The sequence below is a fragment of the Hemitrygon akajei genome, chromosome 23, assembly GCF_048418815.1.
Source record: "Hemitrygon akajei chromosome 23, sHemAka1.3, whole genome shotgun sequence".
In the NCBI taxonomy this organism is placed as follows: Eukaryota; Metazoa; Chordata; class Chondrichthyes; order Myliobatiformes; family Dasyatidae; genus Hemitrygon; species Hemitrygon akajei.
Window position 1 is genome coordinate 33,201,989 of NC_133146.1, and position 22,164 is coordinate 33,224,152.

General features: G+C 42.1%; 1 protein-coding gene and 1 long non-coding RNA gene across 2 annotated transcripts in view; one reads left to right on the top strand and one right to left on the bottom strand.

The window, feature by feature from the left end:
- Nucleotides 1-1,741: 1,741 nt before the first annotated feature.
- Nucleotides 1,742-8,163, bottom strand: LOC140715318 (uncharacterized). The gene is made up of 3 exons (XR_012096106.1): nt 8,020-8,163; nt 7,850-7,933; nt 1,742-1,993 (listed from the first exon to the last, which is right to left on the bottom strand). It is a non-coding gene; the product is annotated as an uncharacterized lncRNA (long non-coding RNA).
- The window catches only part of LOC140715316 (bifunctional 3'-phosphoadenosine 5'-phosphosulfate synthase 2-like), an 86,547-nt gene continuing 71,457 nt past the window's right edge, over nt 7,075-22,164 (top strand). Inside the window, exon 1 of the mRNA XM_073027353.1 lies at nt 7,075-7,299. Coding sequence (XP_072883454.1) covers nt 7,273-7,299 — 27 coding nt within the window. The 5' untranslated portion in view covers nt 7,075-7,272. The remainder of the gene's footprint in view (nt 7,300-22,164) is intronic.

Below are 22,164 nucleotides of genomic sequence, written 5' to 3' on the forward strand. Positions count from 1 at the left end.
AAACCTGGGGTGTGGAGCATGGAACAGAGGCTTGACCTCTAGCTCCTGCACATTCCTGTCCCTAGACTCTAATCTGGCCTCTCACTCTCCCCAAACTCTAACCTCACCCCTAATTCCCTTCCCTGTCCCCAATATCATCCCTATGAACTTAAACAACTAAGTCTGAACCATCATCTCAATGGAGACCACAGCTCAGTTCCATCTTGATCAGATACTACTTGCATTCATTTAAAAAGTTATCCTGACCTAAATCTAACTTTCAGTTGTTCAGTAAATACAATCTCATGGCTTTGCCTACAAATATGTCACAATTTAACTGAAATATTTCCTGTTCAAAATCTTGCATACACTCTCATCAAATGATATTGAGCCAAGTAGCAGTTCTGAACGTGTTGAAAGGCTATGCTCCCCTTTCTCAATCCTTTCTCACAACTCAGCATTAAACCAAATCTTAGAAATGTAGAAAGGTTACAGCACAATACAGGCCCTTCAGCCCACAGTGCTGTGCTGAACATCTTATTCAGTTAGCATTCCTTTCTTGTAGCATCTCCTCTCATTACACCCAAGGGTACAACCATCCTCATTTGGATAGAATATTAATTATTTGTTTGTTTTGGCAAGTAATAAAAATTTGCATTTAGAAGATTAAAGTCATTAGCTATTTTCCTGAACACATTCTATGACTTTTTACGTTGTTTAAAAATCTTTCATTGCATTAAATATGGTGAATGCAAAACCTAAAGAACTGCTGACGGAATCTAATTTAACTAAGAGAGAGAGAGAAATATTTTTAATATGTCTATTCACTGCCATTCCCTCAACTAAGCTGATTTGCTAAAACCCAAACAGCAAGGAGGAATGCGGCAGTTCGAGCAGCATCTGTGGGGGAAGAGAGCTTTGATGCATCAGGGCTGAGAGTGCAGAGGGGAGACAGCCAGAATAAAGAGGCAAGGGGGAGGGTTGAGAGTGGGGCTGCCAGGTGACAGGTGAAACAAAATGAGAAAGGGAGAGGTTTGACTGATGGATCCAGGTGAAGGGAAAGAGAGGGGGAAGGTATTGAAGAAGGCTGGAAGGTGATATGTGGAAACAAGAGGCTGCAGATGCTGGAGTCTGGGGACAAAGTGATAATGATGAATGAGGGCTGATGGAACCAATAGGGAGAGGGGACAGGAAAACCAGAGAGTGTAGTGACTGGCTGTTTGACAGATGGACTGGACGGCAGGGTTAATGGAACTAAGTGGTGGGAGAAGAAAGAAGATGGATAGAGAAGGGAACACGGGGGTGTGGGTTACCAATGCTATGAAATTCTCTATTCATACCACTGGGTGGTACCCCGACTGTATTATGAGGTGCTGTCCTTTTGAGTTTGTGCTTGGCAGTGGAGAAGGCTGGGGACTGGCAGATCAGTGTGGGAATAGGAGACAGAGATAAACTGGTGTGTGACCAGGAGGTCAGGATTGCATCTGCCGACAGGAAACAATCACCTAGTCTATAGTTGGTTTCACTCCAGACTCAGGCGTCTGCAGTCTCCTGTGTCTGCAATGCAGGTCTGGAGTTGGAAATACTCAGCAAAATATTTTCACTTGTAACACTCACTTCACCTAGCGGCTTAATAAAGGGGGTGATAACCCCCTGCCCGGCCAAACTTAAGAAATCTTGTTTGGGTGGATGCTGCGCAATGTGTCCCCTGTTACATCAGTACCCTGAAATAACAAACAGTACACAATATGTGATTAAACAATTAAGCTTTATAACTCTTACTTTGACTATATGGTTAGTACAGAAACAAAACAAAAGAAAAAGGGCCCAAATCTTATTAAACAGTCTGTGCACAAACTTGGAGCTAACACATAGGCCAATTGGTCCCCAATGACCTCCTCCGATCGTCGCTGCCCTTCAGACCCTCGCTCCGAGTCCACCCCGTCCGGCGGTCTACCAAATCTCTCCATTCGTGTCTTCTCTCTTCATCTCTCTCCCTCCCTCTCGCAAAAGCCTGCAAAAGCAACTGCTTTCAGAATCACAAGACAAGGCAACAAAATCCTGATTGGCTAACATGCACCCACAGTCCTGTTGTCTCCAGCTATAACCCAAACATTGCTGCTTCAGAGAAACTGTTACCTCAGCAGTGAACATTACAAAAAACCTTTACATTAGCAGTGAAACCTTACAGCCCATTACACACTTCTTAACTTCAACTGAGACAGAAGCCCACAGATACACAATATAAGGTGAGATTGGGAGAGAACGTTTGAGTCTGGGCTCCAGAGAATAGGGTAGCAACAGCCGAAGATTCAATGGTTCCCCAGCCAGTAGTGGGGAGTTGAGTGGAGGACTGGAGCAGCAGATGTAAAAATAGTGGGAGCCTAAAGCAGTAAGTAAGAGGAGGTCCATGAATCTTTGTAGAGATAATTTTAAAGTTGGTGGATAAGGATAAATTAGCACATTGTAGGCTTATCCACAAGATTAAGATGTATGAGATTGGCAGTGAACTTGGCTGTTTGGATTCAGAATTGGCTTGGCCATAGACAGCAGAGGGTAGTAGTTGATAGTACTTATTCTAGGTGGAGATTTGTGTTTGTCCTGATCCTCAGATATCCATACTGGGACTTCTGCTGCTTCTGATATATAAATGACATGAATGAAAATGTGGATAGGTGAGTTAATAGGTTTGTAGATGATACAAAGATTGGTGACATTGTATGTGGATAGTGTGGGGGGTTGCCAAAAAGTACAGCAGGATATAGATCAGCCGCAGAAGGCAGTAAAGAAATGGTTGATGGAGTTTAATCCGGTCAAGTGTGTAGTGTTGCACTTTGGGAGACCAAATGTAAATGAACAGTATACAGCTAAAGAAGGACCCTTATCATTGTTGATGTGAAGAGAGATCTTGAGATCTTATGGAAGAGAGATCATTGATCAAGTAGTAATATTGGTTGGATCTCAGATACTGTCCCGAAACACAGCTCCTGCAGATATAATGCAAATGTGTGAGCAAATGGAATGATTGACCCAGCTCTGTTAATGGTGACATATGTATACATGCATCAGATTCACATTCGGCTTCCCTATCTCCCTGGCAGCTTCCTGTTCCTCCTGTACATGACAGCCAGCCAGCAAGAGAGCAACAAGAGAGTGCAGATGCTGGAGTCTGGACAACAGACAACCTTCTGGAGGGACTCAGTGGCTTGAGCCATAACTGTGGGAGGAAAGAAATTGCTGATGATTGGGGTCAAACCCTTGGATCAGGACCCACTGCTTGACCCATGAGTTTCTTCAGGAGACTGCTTGTTAGGAACACCAGCAATATTGATCTCCTCACCAAAGGAAGAACGTTCTTGTCATAGGTGGGGTGCGAGAAAGACTCAATCAACTGGTTCCAGGGATGGTAGATTTGCCATATGAGCTTAAGTGGACTGGGACAGTTTTATTTAGATTTAAAAGAATGAGGGGAGAATTCACTGAAAATTCTCAAAGGGCCCCCCAGGACCACCATCAGAAGTGGCCCATTCACAGAGCCCTCAGCATTCTCAATGACCCTTCCCATCCGTCCCACAATCCTACTGTCAGGCAGAAGGTACATTAGTTTCAGAACAAGGACTGTTAGGCTGGGTACAGCTTCTTTCCCCAGGTACTGTGACTTCTGAATACCTTGCTACCACCCAGTAGACAATATTTATGACAGTGCTATCAGCGGTAATACTGTTGTATATTTAACTGTATGTCGTATATGTCAACTTGTAGATCTACAGAATATTTTTTATCTGTTATTATTACTCTGCTGATAACAATAACAACAGCAGAATGTGTTTTGCAGCTGGGTGCCTGAGGAATGCTGTTTTCTTTATCTGTGCATATGCATATGGTTGAATGACAATAAACTTGAACTTGAATAGAGACGGGGAGCCATTTGAGAATAAGTGGTAGGCCACTTAGACCTGAGATGCAGAGTATCTCCGCCCTGGATGACATCACTCAGTCATTGTGTTCATTGACAAATATAAAGGGAATCGAACAATAAGGGGATGGTGCAGGTAGATGAGACTGAGTCATAATCTCAATGAATAGTGGAACAGATTTTACATGGGCAAATGACCTTCTCTTCGCTTGTTTCTTTTATTCCTATATGCTTATCAGTTACCTACAGTATCTTCCATATGAATTCTCTATTGTGTTGGCTGGCTGAGGAATAGTAATTTAATTTAGAATAAAGTTCAGCAAAAAAATGGACCTATCTGATTTCATTCCAAGAACCTTAAGGGTTTTAAGGGTAGAGCTTTGATGGACAATTAATGCTACAGTATTCATGATACAATATAGACTACTTGTATCCATTTTAAAAGAGTTATCCTGACCTTAATCTAACTTTCAGTTCTTTGCCTTCACTGCTTTGCCTACAAATGTGTCACTGTTTAACTGAAATACTCACTGCTCTAAATCTTGCATAGCCTTTCACCAAATGATATTGGGCCAAGTAGCAGCATAGAACATTTTGAAAGACTATGCTCCCTTTTCTCAATTCTTTGCTGTAGCCGTGCAAAACCTATTTTATTCGGTTAATATTTCTTTCCATAGCATCTCCTTCCATTACACCCAAGGGCATTTCCATCTCATTTATTTCTTTGTTTTGACAAGTAATAAAATTTTACACTGAAGAGATTAAAGTTATGCAGTTATCTTCTTGGACACCTCTGGTAACATTTTTCACTCTCTCAAATCCTTCATTGCATGAGAACTACTTCACTCTTCATTCCAAAAGAACTTCTGATGGATTCTAATTTAAATATTTTTATAAAAAATATAAAAATATTTTAATACGCCTACTAACTGCCATTCTCTCAACTAAGCTGATTTGCTAAAACCCAAACAGCAAGGAGGAATGCGGCAGTTCGAGCAGCATCTGTGGGGGAAGGGAGCTTTGATGCATCAGGGCTGAGAGTGCAGAGGGGAGACAGCCAGAATAAAGAGGCAAGGGGGAGGGTTGAGAGTGGGGCTGCCAGGTGACAGGTGAAACCAGTTGAGAAGGGAGATGACTGATGGATCCAGGTGAGGGGAAGGAGAGGGGGGTGAAGGAGGCTGCAAGGTGATATGTGGGAACATGAGGCAGCAGGTGCTGGAATCTGGGGACTAAGGAAAGTGATAAATGAAATCAGATGAGGAACGCATGAGGGACTAATTGGACCAATAGGGAGAGGGGACAGGAAAAGCAGGAAGTGCGGTGGGTGTGTGATAGGCAGATGGACCTATGCAAGGAGGATGTCGGTCCAACTCTATAGCTCACTGAAAATGGCTGCACATGTTGGTAGGGTGGTAAAGATGGCAAATGATATACTTGTCTTTATTAGCTGTGGAATAAAGTTCAAGAGACTAAGTTATGTTGCAGTTTTATTAAACTCTATTTAGGCCGCCTTTGGAGTATTGCATTTAATTCTGGTTGTCCCATTATAGGAAGGGCGTGGATGCTTTGTAGAGAACGCATCAGAGGTTCCCAGGATGCTGTGTGGATTAGAGAGGATGTGGTATAGAAGAGACTGGACAAACTTGGAATGTTTTCACTGGGCTGGTGGAAGCTGAAGGAAAACCTGACATTATAAGATTATGAGAGGCATTGAATGAGCAGACAACTATTGCCCAGGCTTAAAATGTCTAAAACTAGAGGGCATCATTGAAAGTGAGAAGGAGTAAGCTCAAAGGAGAACCTCAATCCACAGTTCCTTTTACACGGAGTGAGGGGTGTCTGAAATGTATTGGCACTGGTGGTTGTGGTAACAATTAGCAGAATATGCAGAGAATGTGCACATTGTGCAGGTAGAGTGGATTAGATTAATTACTAGTTTAATTAGTTCAACACAACATTATCACCAAAGGGCCTGTTCCTGAGTTGTACTGTCTATGTTCAAGAATGCAAGTTGGAGTGAGTTGGTCTTAGCTGTTTAGACAACGTCTTGAATAAGTTGACTTGTTGAGGAGCATTTGATGACTCTGGGCCTGTACTCGCTGGAGTTTGGTTGAACGAGGAAGGATCTCCTTTCAAATATTGAAAGGCCTAGATTGAGTGAAGATTCAGAGGATGTTTCCCATAGTGGGAGTGTCTAGACCAGAGAGCACAACTGCAGAACAGAAGGACATTCCTTTAGAACAGAGGTGAGGAGAAATTTCTTTAGTCAGAGAGTGGTGAGCCTGTGGAATTCATTGCCACAGCCGGCTATGAAGGCCATGTTAATGAGTATATTTTAAGTGAAGATCAATATGTTCTTGATTGGTAATGACATCAACAGATACGGGGAGAAAGCAGGAGAATGGAGTTGAGTGGAATACAAATCAGCCAAGCTGGAATGCTGGAACAGATTCACTGGGCTGAAGAGCTAATTCTGCTCTTATGATCTTATGCACTTTTATGAAAAGTGAGGGCACAAAGCCAGCAAGGGAGCTTCCAAAAGAAGGGTCCCGCAGTCATGTCATGTTCCTGTACCAGCGCTGAGACTGAGGAGGAATTGAAAGCCAGTCAGGCAGTGAATGGGAACATTGTGGGTCCCTGAGCTGTTGGTGTGAAACTTACCACTGAGGTTGGACATGCACGAAATGGAAAAGCTGCCTTACAGGGAGGGGGGGTGGGGGGGGGAATTGGTACGGTCTCAAAGAAGCGGTGATTTCCGCAAACTTTAGTCTTCCTAACTTCAATTTAACAATGTTCAGAGAGAGGGAGAAAGTTAAGATTCACGTCCATTTCGCCAAAGCATGAGCGGAAGAATTTGCCGTACCAAGACAGGGCCCCTCCATTTAAATCAGTGGGAGAGGGGGGTTGATGGGGCAAATCTTCCGCAACGCCGACAAACACAAAACCTCGGTGTAACCGCGACAGTCCTCGGCAAACCTGAAATTGAAACGCACACTGGCACAAAAGGGGAAGGGTTCTCCCTGGAAGTCTGCACTACTGCTCCGAACCCTGCCTGATTTCGACCCCGGTGGGCGCCTTATATACGCGCTAAACTTTCTGCATCTTCGCTATGACCATTGCCCTTAAACAGCAGGCGCCTCTCTTCACTTCGCGTAAGTGAACACACAGTTTCCTGTGCTTCCACTAGCCGGCAATGACGTGGCGGGGTATTAATATGCAGATCGTTTTTCTGGGGCTAGGGAGAGGGAATTGCTACGTGTCTGGGTGACTTAAAAAGCCATCGTAGCTCCCCTCCCTGCCCAGCCAATTCCATCAGGGCAGCCAGAGAAAGTCGGATCCCGTTTAAGGCGCTTCTGATTCCGCGGACGCATCTGAATATGTCAGAGATTTGGAAACCGAGCATGGTAAGCCACGGGTTTGGGGGGGCAGAGGAGCAAGCCGGAGCTCAGACATTACAGAGCAGAGTCTGTTGTCATCCAGGTAGAACTTTTAATTGTGTGGAGGAACGAACGCAGTTCAAGGTGATGTGAGTGATTCCTTTAGCCCGGCACCATTGTACATTGATGGCCAGGCGTGACAGGGATGGTGCCACCCCACTCCCCAGGCAGCAGAAGTCCTGGCTCTACAGCAACTTTGAAAGGATAAGTGTGAGCACAGCAGAACCGTTAATATGCGACCACAATGTATGTAATGCGTACATTATGCCGCAGAAGAACTGGACGACGCACAGCTGAATTGCATTAATCTGGATTTACGAATATCGTAGCCATTGAATAACGCAAATGTAAATATATATTTAAGAAGAGCCCAGTAGAACCGAACGACATAAATATTCAATACAGTGAATTAGTTCTCGTTGCAAACGGTTTTAAAAGCATGTTGTAGTTTTTGCTACAACCCAATATCTGAATAGAGGGATGACTTACGAAGATCATGTAGGTGTTTATTACTTACTGATACAAAGCTGTGCTTTTCAATAGGTCCTGAGTACAGTATGTTCTTGTCTGAGCCGTCTAGGGTGTCACTTGTATGCCTGTGCTGAGGGTAACAAACATTGATTGTACATTATGAACAGTGGCTCATTCATGAAAGCAAACCTTTCACAGTTCAGTATGAAATCAGACCTATTCCCTGGCGATGTTGGGGGTTTTTTTTGGCATTTCCTTCCATGAATGCCGAATACGGATTGGATGATGCCCGCTGCCTCCTGACAGTTGGGTGAAGACGTACTTTTTCAGAAGAACCACACTAATATGTATTGTTTTTAGAGGGCGGCTCAGCTGGTCACGGTAGGTTAGGTCAGTGTGGTGAAAGCGGACACGTCTCCTGTCTGGAGAAAAGCATGTATTGGAATTTTTCCAATTTACAGTGTTCCGTTCGGATCTCAGATCCTAACAAGGTGTACAGTAGTTGGTTTCTCTGGCGCTTTTCAAGATCCAGTGCTTGATTTAATGTCGGACTTTCCAATTTATCTTGGTTACAGTGATTCAATTATGGGTTAATGTTGCCACAGAGAAACTTGGAAATTTCTGAAGGAAATTTCCATGTCAAGATGTGCTTCGGGGGACATTTTTTCCCACTTTAATATGAAGTTTAATTTCCCAAGCAATCATAATGGTGAAATACAGAACAGTATCAAGGTCAAAGAGTATAGATTTAAGGTGACTGGAAGGATTTTTAAAGATGTGAGGGGTATCAGAGTGCTTGATTCTTGGAAGGAGCAGACAGACAAGATGGTGGAATCAAATACAATGTCTACATTTAAGGAATATTTAGACAAATACTTGAGGTATAAAATTATATGGTCTTAACACAGGTAAACGCAGGTAGATGAGCAAAATAACCCGCATGGACATGGTGGGCTGATTTTGTCTGTTTCTGTGTTGTTTGTCTATAATTATAACTGTGATATAACTGGTTCATCCTTTTAGGCTTAAATAAATATTCCCTTTAAATTTCATGTTGTCATAAAAGCAGGACATTTGACACAGTTGTGCCAATAGTGGCTCTCAGTTCAATCCCTCAATCACATTTTCCACATACTTCCCTAGAGCTTAATCTCTTTTATGTGCCCAGTCCAGGGTGAAATGAACTTCAGGTGGATAAGGGTAACGTCATGGTTGGTGAACTTTCGGTCAGTGTGTTTGTCGGATAAGGATTAGCCTGGCATAACCTTACCTTAAGGTTTCCAAAATGAGTTGCTGAAAAACCTGTTCATCTCTCTCTCTCCTTGTAGAAACCAAACATGTTAACACCTGTAAATATTGGTCTTTATCTCAAGATCATTGAAATGAAGGAATGCTTTGGTACCTGCACACATTGCAATAATCCTAGAAAGCTTATAGAAAACTTTAATGAAAATGCTACTGGGGAAAAACTTAGATTTGAGTCAATAGTGGCAGAATTCTACTCAATCTACAGACTAATGGTGTGGCTTACACTTTACCCTCATATATTAAAGAAACTTTGGAGACCAGCTGAAGTTTGGGGAACAGTGTAGAAGTAGGAAGAAAAATATAAACACAAGAGATTCTATAGATATTGTAAATCCAGAAAAACACACGCAGAATGCTGCAGGAAGCCAGCAGGTCAGGTGTCATCTATAGAGAGACCCTTGGATTCAGATCAAAATGTTAAATGTTTATTCCTCTCCACAGATGCTGCCTGACCTGCTGAGGAAGGAAAGTAGTTTGAGCTACCAGAATCAATCAAGTTTCAAAGAAATGTATCATCAAAGTAGATACTGTAAATGTTACCAAATACAACCCTGAGATTCATTTTCTTGTGGGCAATTCAGTAAATACAAAAAAAAAACACAATAGAATCAGTGAAAGAACATGCATAGCAGGATGGACAACGACCAATGTACAAAAACAAACAAACTGTGAAAATACAAAGAAAGAGGAAATAAATAAATAGATAGATAAACAAACAAGCAAGTAAGCAAGCAAGCAATGAATATCATGAGATGAAGAGTCCTTCAAAGTGAGTCCATACGTTGTGGGAACAGTTCCGTGAGTGAAGTTATCCCCACTGGTTCAAGAGCCTGATGGTTGAGGGGGAGTAACTATTCCTGAACCTGGTGGTGTGAGACCTGAGGCTGTTGTACCTTCTTTTTGATGGCAACAGTGTGAAGAGAGCTAGACCTAGATGGTGGGGGTCCCTGATGATGGATGCTGCTTGTAGATTTGTTCAATGGTGGGGGGGGGGGCTTTACCCATGATGCTCTGGGCTGTATCCATGACTTTCTGTTGACTTTTCTGTACAAGGGCCTTGGTGTTTCCATACCAGGCCATGATGCAACCAGTCAATATACTCTCCACCACACACCTCTAGAAGTATGCCAAAGTCTTTGATGCCACGCCGAATCTTTGCCCACCTCTAAGAAAATAGAGGTACTGTTGTCCTTTCTTCAGATCAGATAAATTCCTGCAATCCTCTCACATCTAATAATACATGTTGATAAATAATTGAGTACCTTATCGGGGAGGGGGGGAGAGACCATCACACGCAGATCAGGGGGCCACCAAGGTCCAAGAACACAAAATGACTCATGGAAAAGGCCAGAGATGAGGTGTGGGGCCTTGAATGACTCCATGTTTGAGTGGTGAGGAAGATTGAAGCATCGAGACAAATGTGGAGGGGTCAGCGAAGGCTCCCAACAGAGATGAACGGTCAGCAGCTGGATCGGTGCATTCGGACCTGGGTCAGCAGGTCCTTTATGGAAGGACTGGGCTCGTGTGTCTGCTCTCTTCATATTCAGACAGAAAGATGTTTCCCATATTGTGAGATTTATAAGATTATTGTACTGTAGTTTACATTGGTTTCCTTCTAATTTTCAGTGTTTTCGACCATAAGACTATGATATAGGAGCAGAATTAGGCCAATCAGCCCATCGATTCTGCTCCGCCATTCCATCATGGCTAATCGCCATATCCTTTGATGCCCTGACCCATCAGGAAACTATCAACTTCTGCTTTTAATATGCCTACAGACCTGGCCTCCACCTCAGTCTGTGGCAGAGCATTCCACTGATTCACTACTCTCTGGCAAAAAAACTCCTCCTTACCTCTATTATAAAAGGTCACCCCTTAACTTTGACGCTGCGTTATCTAGTTCTGGGTACCCCCACCAAAGGAAACATCCTCTCCACATCCACCTTATCTAGTCTACAATGATAATGCTAGATTTCCTCAAGCATGCTTAGCAAGCCAGGAAGCTAAATCTTCTGCAAAGTCAATGGAAGCAGGCACATGGAGATCATAAGATGTGAGAGATTTATGAAGACTACCTGGCGATTCCTCTATTTTGTTTTGTAACTTGTAGTAATTTTTATACCTTGTACTGCTGCCACAAAACACCAAATTTCATGACATGCCGCATGTCAGTGATAATAAACCTGATTTTGATTCTGATTCAAAGAAGATACTTTTATCTTCTCTTATGGAATACTCCAAAATTAAAGGAGACAATATTGGCCTCCCAAAATGTGGAGCCAATGGCAATTTAGGAGTTTGCCCCCACCTCGTATGGAAATAACAATGATCGAAATTTCCTGAGTCATTCAGTTATATCCTACATCACCACGTGGGCTGCTGAAATCACTGCAGATAACAGTCTTTTGAAGTTGTTGAATTGACAAGTTCATGCAAAAAACGTGAACATGTTGCATGTGGTAAAAATCTGCTTTAAATGTGCAATATTCCATAATTACTCCATTAAAACAAGTAATTTTTATTCTTTCTTGGCTCCGAGAAATGGTCTTATTTGAGGCTCTTAATTCTTCCATATTATTTCAAAGTTATGTGGTTGTTAAAATTCTTCATTTCATTTTGCCATTCAATCTCATGTACATGTCCCAAATTTACCCTCAATGCCCACTTTATTAGGTACACCCGTACAGCTGCTCGTTGATGGAAATATCTAATCAGCCAATCATGTGGCAGCAAATCAATGCCAAAGCATGCAGACATGGTCAAGAGGGTCAGATGTTGTTAAGACCAAACGTCAGGATGGGAAAAAAAATGTGATCTAAGCAACTTTGACTGTGGAGTGATTGTTGGTGCCAGACTGTGTGGTTTGAGTATCTTTGAACCTGCTGATCTCCGGGTATTTTCACACCCAACAGTTTCTAGAGTTTAGAATGGTGTGAGAAACAAAAAAAAATGTCCAGTGAGCGCCAGTTTTGTGGCAAAAATTTGTGTCGCAGGGAAATGGCCAGACTGGTTGAAGCTGACAGGAAGGCAACAGTAACTCAGATAACCACACACTACAACTGTGGGCAAAAGAACATCTTTCAATGCTCGATGCATCAAACCTTGACCTAGGTGGGCTATAGCAGCAGAATACCACACTGGATTTCCACTAATAGTTTCCACTAATAATGTGGCCACAGAGTATACGTTAATCTCTATAAAATTAAAACATTTGAATTTAATATTGTACTTAAACAAGAGAAAATCTGCAGATGCTGGAAACCAAAGCAACACACACAACATGCTGGAGGAACTCAGCAGGCCAGGTTGCATCTGTGGAAAAGAGTAAACAGTCGACGTTTTGGGCCAGGAGCCTTCATCAGGACTGGGAAAAAAAAGATGAGGAGTCAGAGTAAGAAAGTGGGGGGAGTGGAGGAAGAAATGACAAGGTGATAGTTGAAACTGGGAAGGGGGGGGGGGGTGAAGTAAAGAGCTGGGAAGTTGATTGGTGGAAGAGATACAGGATTGAAGAGGGGGGAATCTGATTGGAGAGGATAGAAGGCCATGGAGGAAAGAAAAGGGAGAGAAGCACCAAAGATGTTTATTGATGTCTATTATAAACCCAATGATTCACACAGCTACCTGGATTATACCTCTTCCCACCCTGTTACTTTTAAAAATGCTATCCCCTTCTCTCAATTCCTCCATCTCCCTCACAAATACTCTCATGCCAGAACTAAGGAGATGTCCTCCTTCTTCAAAGAAAGGGGCTTCCCTTCCTCCACCATCAACTCTGCCCTCAAACACATCTCTTCCATTTTGCCGGCGTCTGCCTCACCTATCCTCCCTCCATGCCACCAGGGATAGGGCTCCTCTTGTCCTCGCTTACCACCCACTAGCCTCCACATACAGCACATAATTCTCCACGACTTCTGCCATCTCCAGCGGGATCAAACCACCAGGCACATCTTCCCCTCCCTCCCACCTTCTGCTTTCCATATGGATTGCTCCCTACATGACTCCCTTGACCATTCGGTCGTCCTCGCAGATCTCCCTCCTGGCACTTATCCTTGTAAACAGAACAAGTGCTACACCTGCCCCTACACTTCCTCCCTTCCTACCATTCAGTGCCCCAAACAAGCCTTCCAGTGAGACTCAAGTCAAGTCAAGTCTTGACCTCTCTTCACCTGTGAGTCTGTTAGGGTCATCTACTGTATCCAGTACTCCCAGTGTAGCCTGCTATATAGTAGTGAGACCTGACATAGATTAGGGGATTGCTTCGACAAGCATCTGTGCTCCATCTGCCAGAACAAGTGAGATCTCCCAGTGGCCACCCATTTTAATTCCACTTCCTATTCCCATTCCGATATGTCAATCCATGGCCTCCTCCACTGTCGAGATGAGGCCACACTCAGATTGGAGGAGCAACACCTTATATTCCAACTGGGTAGCCTCTATGAGAAATTTTTAAATTTCTAGAACTTTTGGTACTGCACCCCCCCCCCCCCCATCACCATTCTCCATTCCCATTTCCCTCTTTCACCTTAATTCCTTACCAGCCTATCACTTCCCCCTTTTCTTTCCTCCATGATCTTTTTCCTCTCCTATCAGATTCCCCCCTTCTCCAGCCCTGTATCTCTTCCACCAATCAACTTCCCTGCTCTTTACTTCACTCCTCCCCCCTCCCATTTTCACCTATCACCTTGTGTTTCTTCCTCCCCGTCCCCATCTTCTAACTCTGATTCCTCATCTTTTTCTCCAGTCCTGATGAAGGGTCTTGGCCTGAAATGTCGACTGTACTCTTTTCCATAGATGCTGCTGGCCTGTTGAGTTCCTCCAGCATTTTGTGTGTGTTGAATTTAATACTTCTCAGTTTGATATTAGCAAGAATTCTTCAGCTTGATTGGCTGCTTAGCCTGCTTGATGCAATCACTGTTACTATGCATCTATAATGGATGCCAGAATGAAATTCATACAGCACTAAGAAACTATAAACCAATGTAATTAAAGTCGCCAATTACCTGGCAGCATGCTTTTAGTGATAGTTGTGACCGCAGCCACAGATTGAGTCAATGAGATTTGAGATGAATCTTTTACTTATCACTGTTGTTTATAGAGGATCTGCCAACTAATCTTAAGTTGGAAAGTAATAACGCGTAAAAGTGCTGAATATATCTCCTGTATATGCACAAATTTCACTGTTATGGAATAATGCAATATATAGGGAAGGACGTCCATCAACATTAATGTCATTGTTCAGTGTAACTTAGAAGTTATTTGCAATCGGAAACACATTTTTCCTTATTTTACTGCATATTGTGTACTTTCTTTGTACATAACAACAGATATTGGAAAGTTGAATATGAAAGGCATTTCAGAGTCTCATCTTCTTCCAAGTTTTATGTGTTTGTTGCTTTCTGCAGGGGAAGTGAACACGGAGGGATAAGTTATACAAGCTATGCATATGTAGAGTGCCTATGTAACGACAAGATATCTCAAAACACACAGGGCCAACTTATGACAAATTACCTTTCCTGATATAAGGTGAAATAGATAGGCGGAGAGAGCATGCAAAAACAAGACTGTGGCAGTACAACAAGGATTAAACAGTTACTAACATTTTCATTCAGAAGCTGTTACTGGGGAACTTCATTTAAGGATAAAGGGGAAGCCTTTTAGGACTGAGATGAGGAAAAACTTCTTCACACAGAGAGTGGAGAATCTGTGGAATTCTCTGCCACAGGAAAGAGTTGAGGCCGGTTCATTGGCTATATTTAAGAGGAAGTTAGATATGGCCCTTGTGGCTAAAGGGATCAGGGGGTATGGAGAGAAAGCAGGTACAGGGTTCTGAGTTGAATGATCAGCCATGATCATACTGAATGGCAGTGCAGGCTCGAAGGGCCGAATGGCCTACTCCTGCGCCTATTTTCTATGTTTCTATGTTGACATTTAGAAAATGAGAAAATTACGTGTAAGGGTGTTGCATCAAAGCTGAAAGAAAACTTAGCAAAAGCATCAAGAACTTCAAACTTCCGTCTTTCTAAAAGTACATCAGAACTTGATTCCAGTTATATTGCATAACTCAGAAGATACAGAAATACAGGAAAAAGCTCAAGGATAAGCTACTTCCTGTTTCAGGTGCTGTTTACTGAAAGGGGAAGTTCGTTGAGAATTAATTTGTACATCAGTACAATGCGGTCTTTACACCAAATTGATTGGGAGAACTAGGAAAACGAACTGAATTACAAATAAACACATCTGATTAATTAGGTAATGCATTACATTACTGAAGGATTAGCCTTTGATTTGCAGTTCGTGTGAGTTTAGAACTATGATTCAGAACTGAGTATGCTACTATTGAACTAAACTCAGTATTTTGTAATTTCCTACAATTTCCCAATGTTCGAAGGAGTCATGAAGAAATTCCTTTAATTATTTAAAAAAAATTGTTTACTGAAGGCTGGACATGCACCTGGTTTTGTGTCAAAGGAAGAAGGTTACAGTGCATGATGATTATTGGGATTTACTGTCTGCAGGTTTGGTCATCTATCCACAGGAAAGTTATCAATAAGATTGAAAGAGTACAGGAAAAATATACAGGGATGTCGATGGGACGAGGATCTGAGTTATAGAAAAAGGTTGAATAGATTAGGACTTTATTCCCTGGATTGTAGGAGAATGAGGGGAAATTTGATGAGACGGGGTTAATGCAAGCAGGCTTTTTCCACTGAGGTTAGGTGAAGCTAGAACTAAAGGTAACACACACAAAATGCTGGAGGAACTCAGCAGGCTAGGCAGCATCGATGGAAAACAGTAAACAGTCGACGTTTTGGGCTGGGACCCTTTGTCATAACTCGAATTTTCCCTGGTCGGCTAAGTTCCTCCAGCATTTTGTGTGTGTTGCTTTGGATTTCCAGCATCTGCAGATTGTCTTGGATTAGTAGAACTAGAAATCATTGGTTATGGGTGAAAGGTGGAATATCTAAGGGAACCTGAGAGGGCGCTTCACCACTCGGAGGGTGGTGCAAGTGATCAACAAGCCGCCAGATGAACTGGTGGATGTGGGTTCATTTTCAACACCCAAGAGAAGTCTGGATGAGTACGTGGGGATGGAGGCTATTGTCCAGGTGTGGGTCAATGGGACTAGGTAGAATAACAGCTCAGCATGGACTAGATGGGCCGAAGGGCTGCTTCTGTGCTGCAGTGCTCCATGACTCTATAACTTTGTTCTGCTCTTGTAGCCACAGTCTTTATGTGGCTACAATGTTAGTAAAGGTCTACTAATTAGGATACTCCCTGAAATGTTTTGTAAATAATCCAAAGCCACGTTTATTAATGTCATATATATTTGAACACTCCAATTCAAAGTTCAAATTGCATTTATCATCAAAATATATATCCTATATACAACCCTGAGGTTCATCTCCTTACAGGCAGCCACAAAACCAAGAAACCCATTTTAAAAAAAGGCCATCAAACATACAATGGGCAGAAAAAAATGAATCGTGCAAACAATAGCATTTAAGCAAGTGACATTCAGAAGCAGGATTCATTAAAGTGAGTCCAAACCACGAATCGAGTCACAGCCAGTCCAGGAGCCGGTCAGCTGCAGGCCACAGCCTCAGTTCAGTGCAGAGATGAGTAAACCTTGCGGAGCAGTGAGCTCCTCGTCTCCGGCCCCAGCACCTTGACTTTTTCAATCTTGCCTGGCATTTAAATCAGCCAAACCTCAGGTCATTCCTCGCCCGCAGACCTTGCTGCTTTGATATGTTCTCGGGTCTGGGACACGCCGCCTCAATATGGACCATACCTAACCTTTCCAATTCGGCCTACCACTTAAACCGGTCAAACCTCGCTTGTTCTTTGCTCTCAGGCTGCTGCCCTGCCACCTGGATTCTTTCATGCCTCAGTTCTGCTGCTTCAAATTGCCTCCAAGTCTGTTCCAGCAAACAAGCGCTTACTCCCCACTCTCAGGCCCAGGCCCCGCCGCCTCGATTCAGCCCATACTCGCTATACAGCGATCGTCCTGCACCTTCAAGACTTAAGATCACATTGCAAAAGTGCCAGGTCATACAGGCGTCCAAAGGAGAAGTTACAGGCTATTGATCGCAGTGATCGTTTTTGAGGAAACTGTGTTATTAATAAAGTAATTAATAGTTGCTTTTGCTGCCAGCAAGTTGTCGCTGTGCTTCACCAGTGCCATCGTTGTGGGTCAGGACTTCCCAATGACTTTCTCCCTATTGCAATGATGCCTGAGGCTGGATCTGTTTTTAGATGCCGCAGTGATCCTCACATCACTGGGTAAAACTCTAACTACATAGAAACAAGCCAAGCACCCCCCAGATATACCACTCACCTTCACCCTGGGGGAAATTTGCAGCAGCCAATTCATGAAGAAATGCACGCATCTTTAGGAAGAACCTGGAGCACCCAGAGAAGACCCACGTGAGCATAGGGAGAATGTGCAATTTCCCACAGACAGCACCAGTGGTCTGGATTCAACATGAGTTCCACTTCACCAGGATGAAAACCTAATGAGCAAGCCACTTATTTTCAAATGTAATGTTAATAACTCAAAGAAGGTGCTAATGTGCTGCTCTTATTATTTACATCTGGCAGTAGATTATTGTAGATTAAGCTGCCTAGTTTCCTTCCAGCATAAGTGGATATGACAGAGTCCGTGCCAATAAATTAGGGACTGAACTCATACGTCAACTATTACTAGAACACCAACAGAGAGTGGCTGAGCCGGATGGCCTGATTCACCATTATATATTCCACTTATTGATATAGCCAAGCTGCAAACATTGCTTTGTATGCTTTATATACATTCTTCTAAATTAATATGAATTTCTTCATACAGTGCCCCTCTGCATTAATATGGTGTAACATGGTTGAAGTGCAAACTAAACTTGGGTTATAAACTTTCGTTATTTTTGAACTTTTGGCATTTGGCAAATAAATCCTGAACCAGCTTGGATCATTTCGCTCACCTCACCTCTGAACTGATCCCACAATATATGGGCTCGTTTTCAAGGACTCTACAACTCCTGTTCTCAGTATTGTTTATTTACTTTTTTATTATTTGTAGCAGTTTGTTTTCTTCTGCACATTGTTGATCAGTCTTTGTGCGTAGTTTTTAATCGATTCTGTTGTATTTCTCTATTCTTGTGAATGAATGCCTGCAAGAAAATGAATCTTAGGGTTATATATGGTGAGATATACGTATGTCCTTTGATAATGAATTGCTCCGAACTTTGAAGCTTGAAATGAAATATTATCATCTCTACAAGGGAGTACTGAGTAAATACTGCATTGTTGAAAATGTTATCTTTCAGGTGAATCTTTAATGGATGTAACAACATATATTGTTGTCATATATGCATAAACACAGTTTTGCAGAGAACAGTACATGACTGACAATGTTCTTTTCGTGATCCAGTTACAAACCACCAGAGGTTTCTATTTTCTAAAGTAGCAGAGCAATCATTTGCACTGAAAAGTGGCCAACAAAGGCACAATTACGTAAGTGAAGGTATTTTCTGAATGATTAAAAAGCATCTATTAGTAAACTGAAAACAAAGCAAGACCATTTGATCAAGTAAGATCACATGCTGAGAACACAAAACTCAAGAAAATTCAACCAAGGTTGAAATGCAATAAAAACCATAAATAATCTAACAAGACTTTATATACCCTCAACCATCAGGCTCTTGAACAAAAGGGGATAACTACACTCATCTATTGAGATGTTCCCACAACCAATGATCTCACTTTAAGGATTCTTAATCATGTTATTTCCTGTTCTACTTATTTATTGCTATTTATTTATATTTGCATTTGCACAGTTTGTTATCTTCTATGCTCTAATTGATCTTTCATTGATCCTGTTATAGTTACCATTTTATAGATTTAAAACTGGAGCCCTTGTTCCTTGGAGAACTACCTTAAATCTCAACTTTCTAACAAAAGGTTTCTGATTTATTAATATTTTTGGTTTATTAATGTAATGGACTCTGATATTGGCTTGAAGGTAGTGATGGAGCAGATATGGAGAATTTCAGGGAGTATAAACTAGGACAAGTACAGCTGATTTGAGAAAATCAAGAGAAGGGATTTCCTGTCATATTTAACATCAGGGTCTGGCTGATTGTGGGGTCGATAAACATCTGGCACCCAGCTATAGGCTGTGAATGGAGTAGGTGGATGGAAAGATTGGAAAAGTGATCAGAGTTGTGGGGTCTGCTGGAAGAAAGCTGCTTGGGGAGGTGCTTCAATGGTAAGGTGAGACTGGAATTGATTAGAACAATTGGGGGAGATGTGAGTCTGTGGTCAAAGAGTGTAGAAGAGGAAGATTCAAAAAGACCAGTGCAAATGGGAGGTCATAGCTTGGTGGGGTGACGACAACTACAGGCATGTTTGGATTTAGAGGGTGGGAGAAATGGGGTAGGTAGAAGCAAACACTCCAAAACTATGAATACAGACACTCTTTCGTACCTCTGGCAGTAGATTTGCACAACACCTCACAGTGTTTGAGTAAAGTGAGATGGCATAATCTGCTGGACATACGTGGCAAACAGTGGAAGTATTCAGTCGGCATAGCATTGGTTTACAGTGAAGCATGAGAGTGTCTGCCATGAGCAGTTAGAAAGAAGTCTTTCGAACACTGCCTTACTGTTTCACTGACTTGGCAAGTCATGGTGTCAAAAGCTATGGCAGCCTGCTCTGCCAACAAGCACTGTTAATGAAGTAATTCCTTCTGCTTTCTCTCTTGCTGGAAAGTGGAGTATACTTCCACACTTTGATTCTTCTCTTTACAAGTGGAAGTTAATTATTCAATTTCTTTTATTGGCAATTTTGTTCTGCTGTTTTTACACTTTGACCACAGAGAAAGCTGTCCCTATATGAAAGGCCCAGATTGTCAGTGTTATCCTGATTGCTGGGCTCAAACTCCTCCTGGTAGCAGATAATAAAACCTGCAGTCTGTTTTGCAAGAGACTCTGGTTGTACGACTGAGTGGTTTAGTGCTCGTGAAATGAGAGAGGAATTATCAACATAAAGATAAACAATTATAAACAACAGTGAAGTTCATACATTCCATTCTATTCTTAATTCTAACTAAAAAGGAAAAAAAAACATCAACTTGTTCATAAACACAGGAGGTTCTGCAGTTGCTGGAAATCCAGAGTAATGCACACAAGATGCAGGAGGAACACAGCAGGTCAGGCAGCTACTATGGTGAGGAATAAGCTGTTGATGCTTTGGGCTGAGACTCTTTATCAAAATAAAGAGTCTTGGCCCAAAATGTTGACTGTTTATTCCTTTCCACGTACGCTGCCTGCTCTGCTCAGTTCTTCTCGCAATTTGTGTGTGTCATTTTGTTCATATTGAACTTGAATTGGACCTCTGAACATGGTTCTGCTTTTCAACAAAATGATAAGTAAGATCTAATATTGGCTTAATTTTCCTGCCAAGGCCCTTGATTCTCTTAATCTCCATATCTCACATCAGTCCCAGTGCTTACTGAAAGAGCATCTGCAGCCCTCTGAGACAGAGAATTCCAAAGAATATACACAGCGTGAAGAAACGTTTCCTCATTACAACCCAAAAAACGGATCCATGGCCCTGGGTGCTTTTATATGCACTGCCTGTCTACAGGCTGTATGTAAACTTCTGAGGCAATGAAATGAGCTTTATGACAACTTCATTTTTTTTTATTGGGGAGGAAGTTCATTTTTTCTTCTATTTGTTTTTCTGGTGTCTCAATAATTTCTACAAAATCTTATATTCCTCCATCATTCCTTTTTTACTGCTCCTTTCTCATTTTTTTTATTTCCAAAAGTAACAATTGATGGTGAATTGAATGAAAGCCAGTCCTGTAGCTATGCTTGCAACATGCTCGAAAAGGAGTATGGAAACTTAGTCAGCAATCTTTTATTTCATGTAAGAATACTAAACTGAAAATATTTGAAATACTCAGAAGAACAAAAAGGTCTGTGGAGAGAGAAACAGCATAAACACTTCAAGTCAGAACAAGCAATTAAGACCATAAGACACAAGACAGAGGACCATTTGGCACATCGAATCTGCTCTGCCATTCCATTCTGGCTGATTTATTATCCCTCTCAATATCACTCCCTTGTCTGCCCTACCTGCCTGGTCCTACCTTTGACACCCTTACCAATCAAGAACCTATTAGCCTCCATTTTAAATATACCCAGTTATGCCCAAAGCCTGCTCAAGGAATGGAGAAAGGAGAGAGGGGAACAGTGAACGAAAGAGAATGTCTTTGATAGAGACCCAAGAGACTGCAAATGCTGTAATCTGGAGCAATAATAAAGCTGCTGGTGGAACTCCAGCATCTGTGGAACGAAATGGACAGGTCATATTCTGGGCTGAGTCTCTTCATCTGGGCATCAATAGGCTAATCCCATCATCACATCTTTTCACGTAGAGTCATCACTCGTTTTGCTATTGAATCACTCCTGCCTTTTATACTTGACCATCCTTCAATTCCTCCATTCTCCTATTAATCTTACCCTTTGCATAAATTCTGCTAGTCCAACTCAGAGCCACCCAGTAATCTGAGAAGTTGTTTGGCATGGTGAAACAAATACGAATGTGGTCATGATGAATGATCAACATCCCTGGTAATTCCTTCATTTCTGCTTCCCAATGTGCATATCACTCCACCCTATTTTAATCCATTTTGTTTTGTTTTAATTATGATGTTCATTCCCCTCATTGTTCTCCCAAGATACTCCTTACAGGCAGTGGAGGGAATTGAATCCAGGTTGCTGGTAGTGTAAAGTGCTGTGCTAACCACAATGCTACCATACCACCCCCACAGCATCACAGGGACTGCCCAGGGAAGAGAAAATGATAAAACTCTTCTGCAGTTTCAAAAAGAGCATTAATCTGCATGCTGTTTATGAACAATCTGATAATAATGAGAGTGACACAGGAATGAGTAGCCTTGAGATTTACAATGTGAAAATTAACAAGAGACAAGTAGCAATATGGCCTACACCAGAAAGGACCAGAAAACTAATTAAAATGGAATTGGGCACTGGC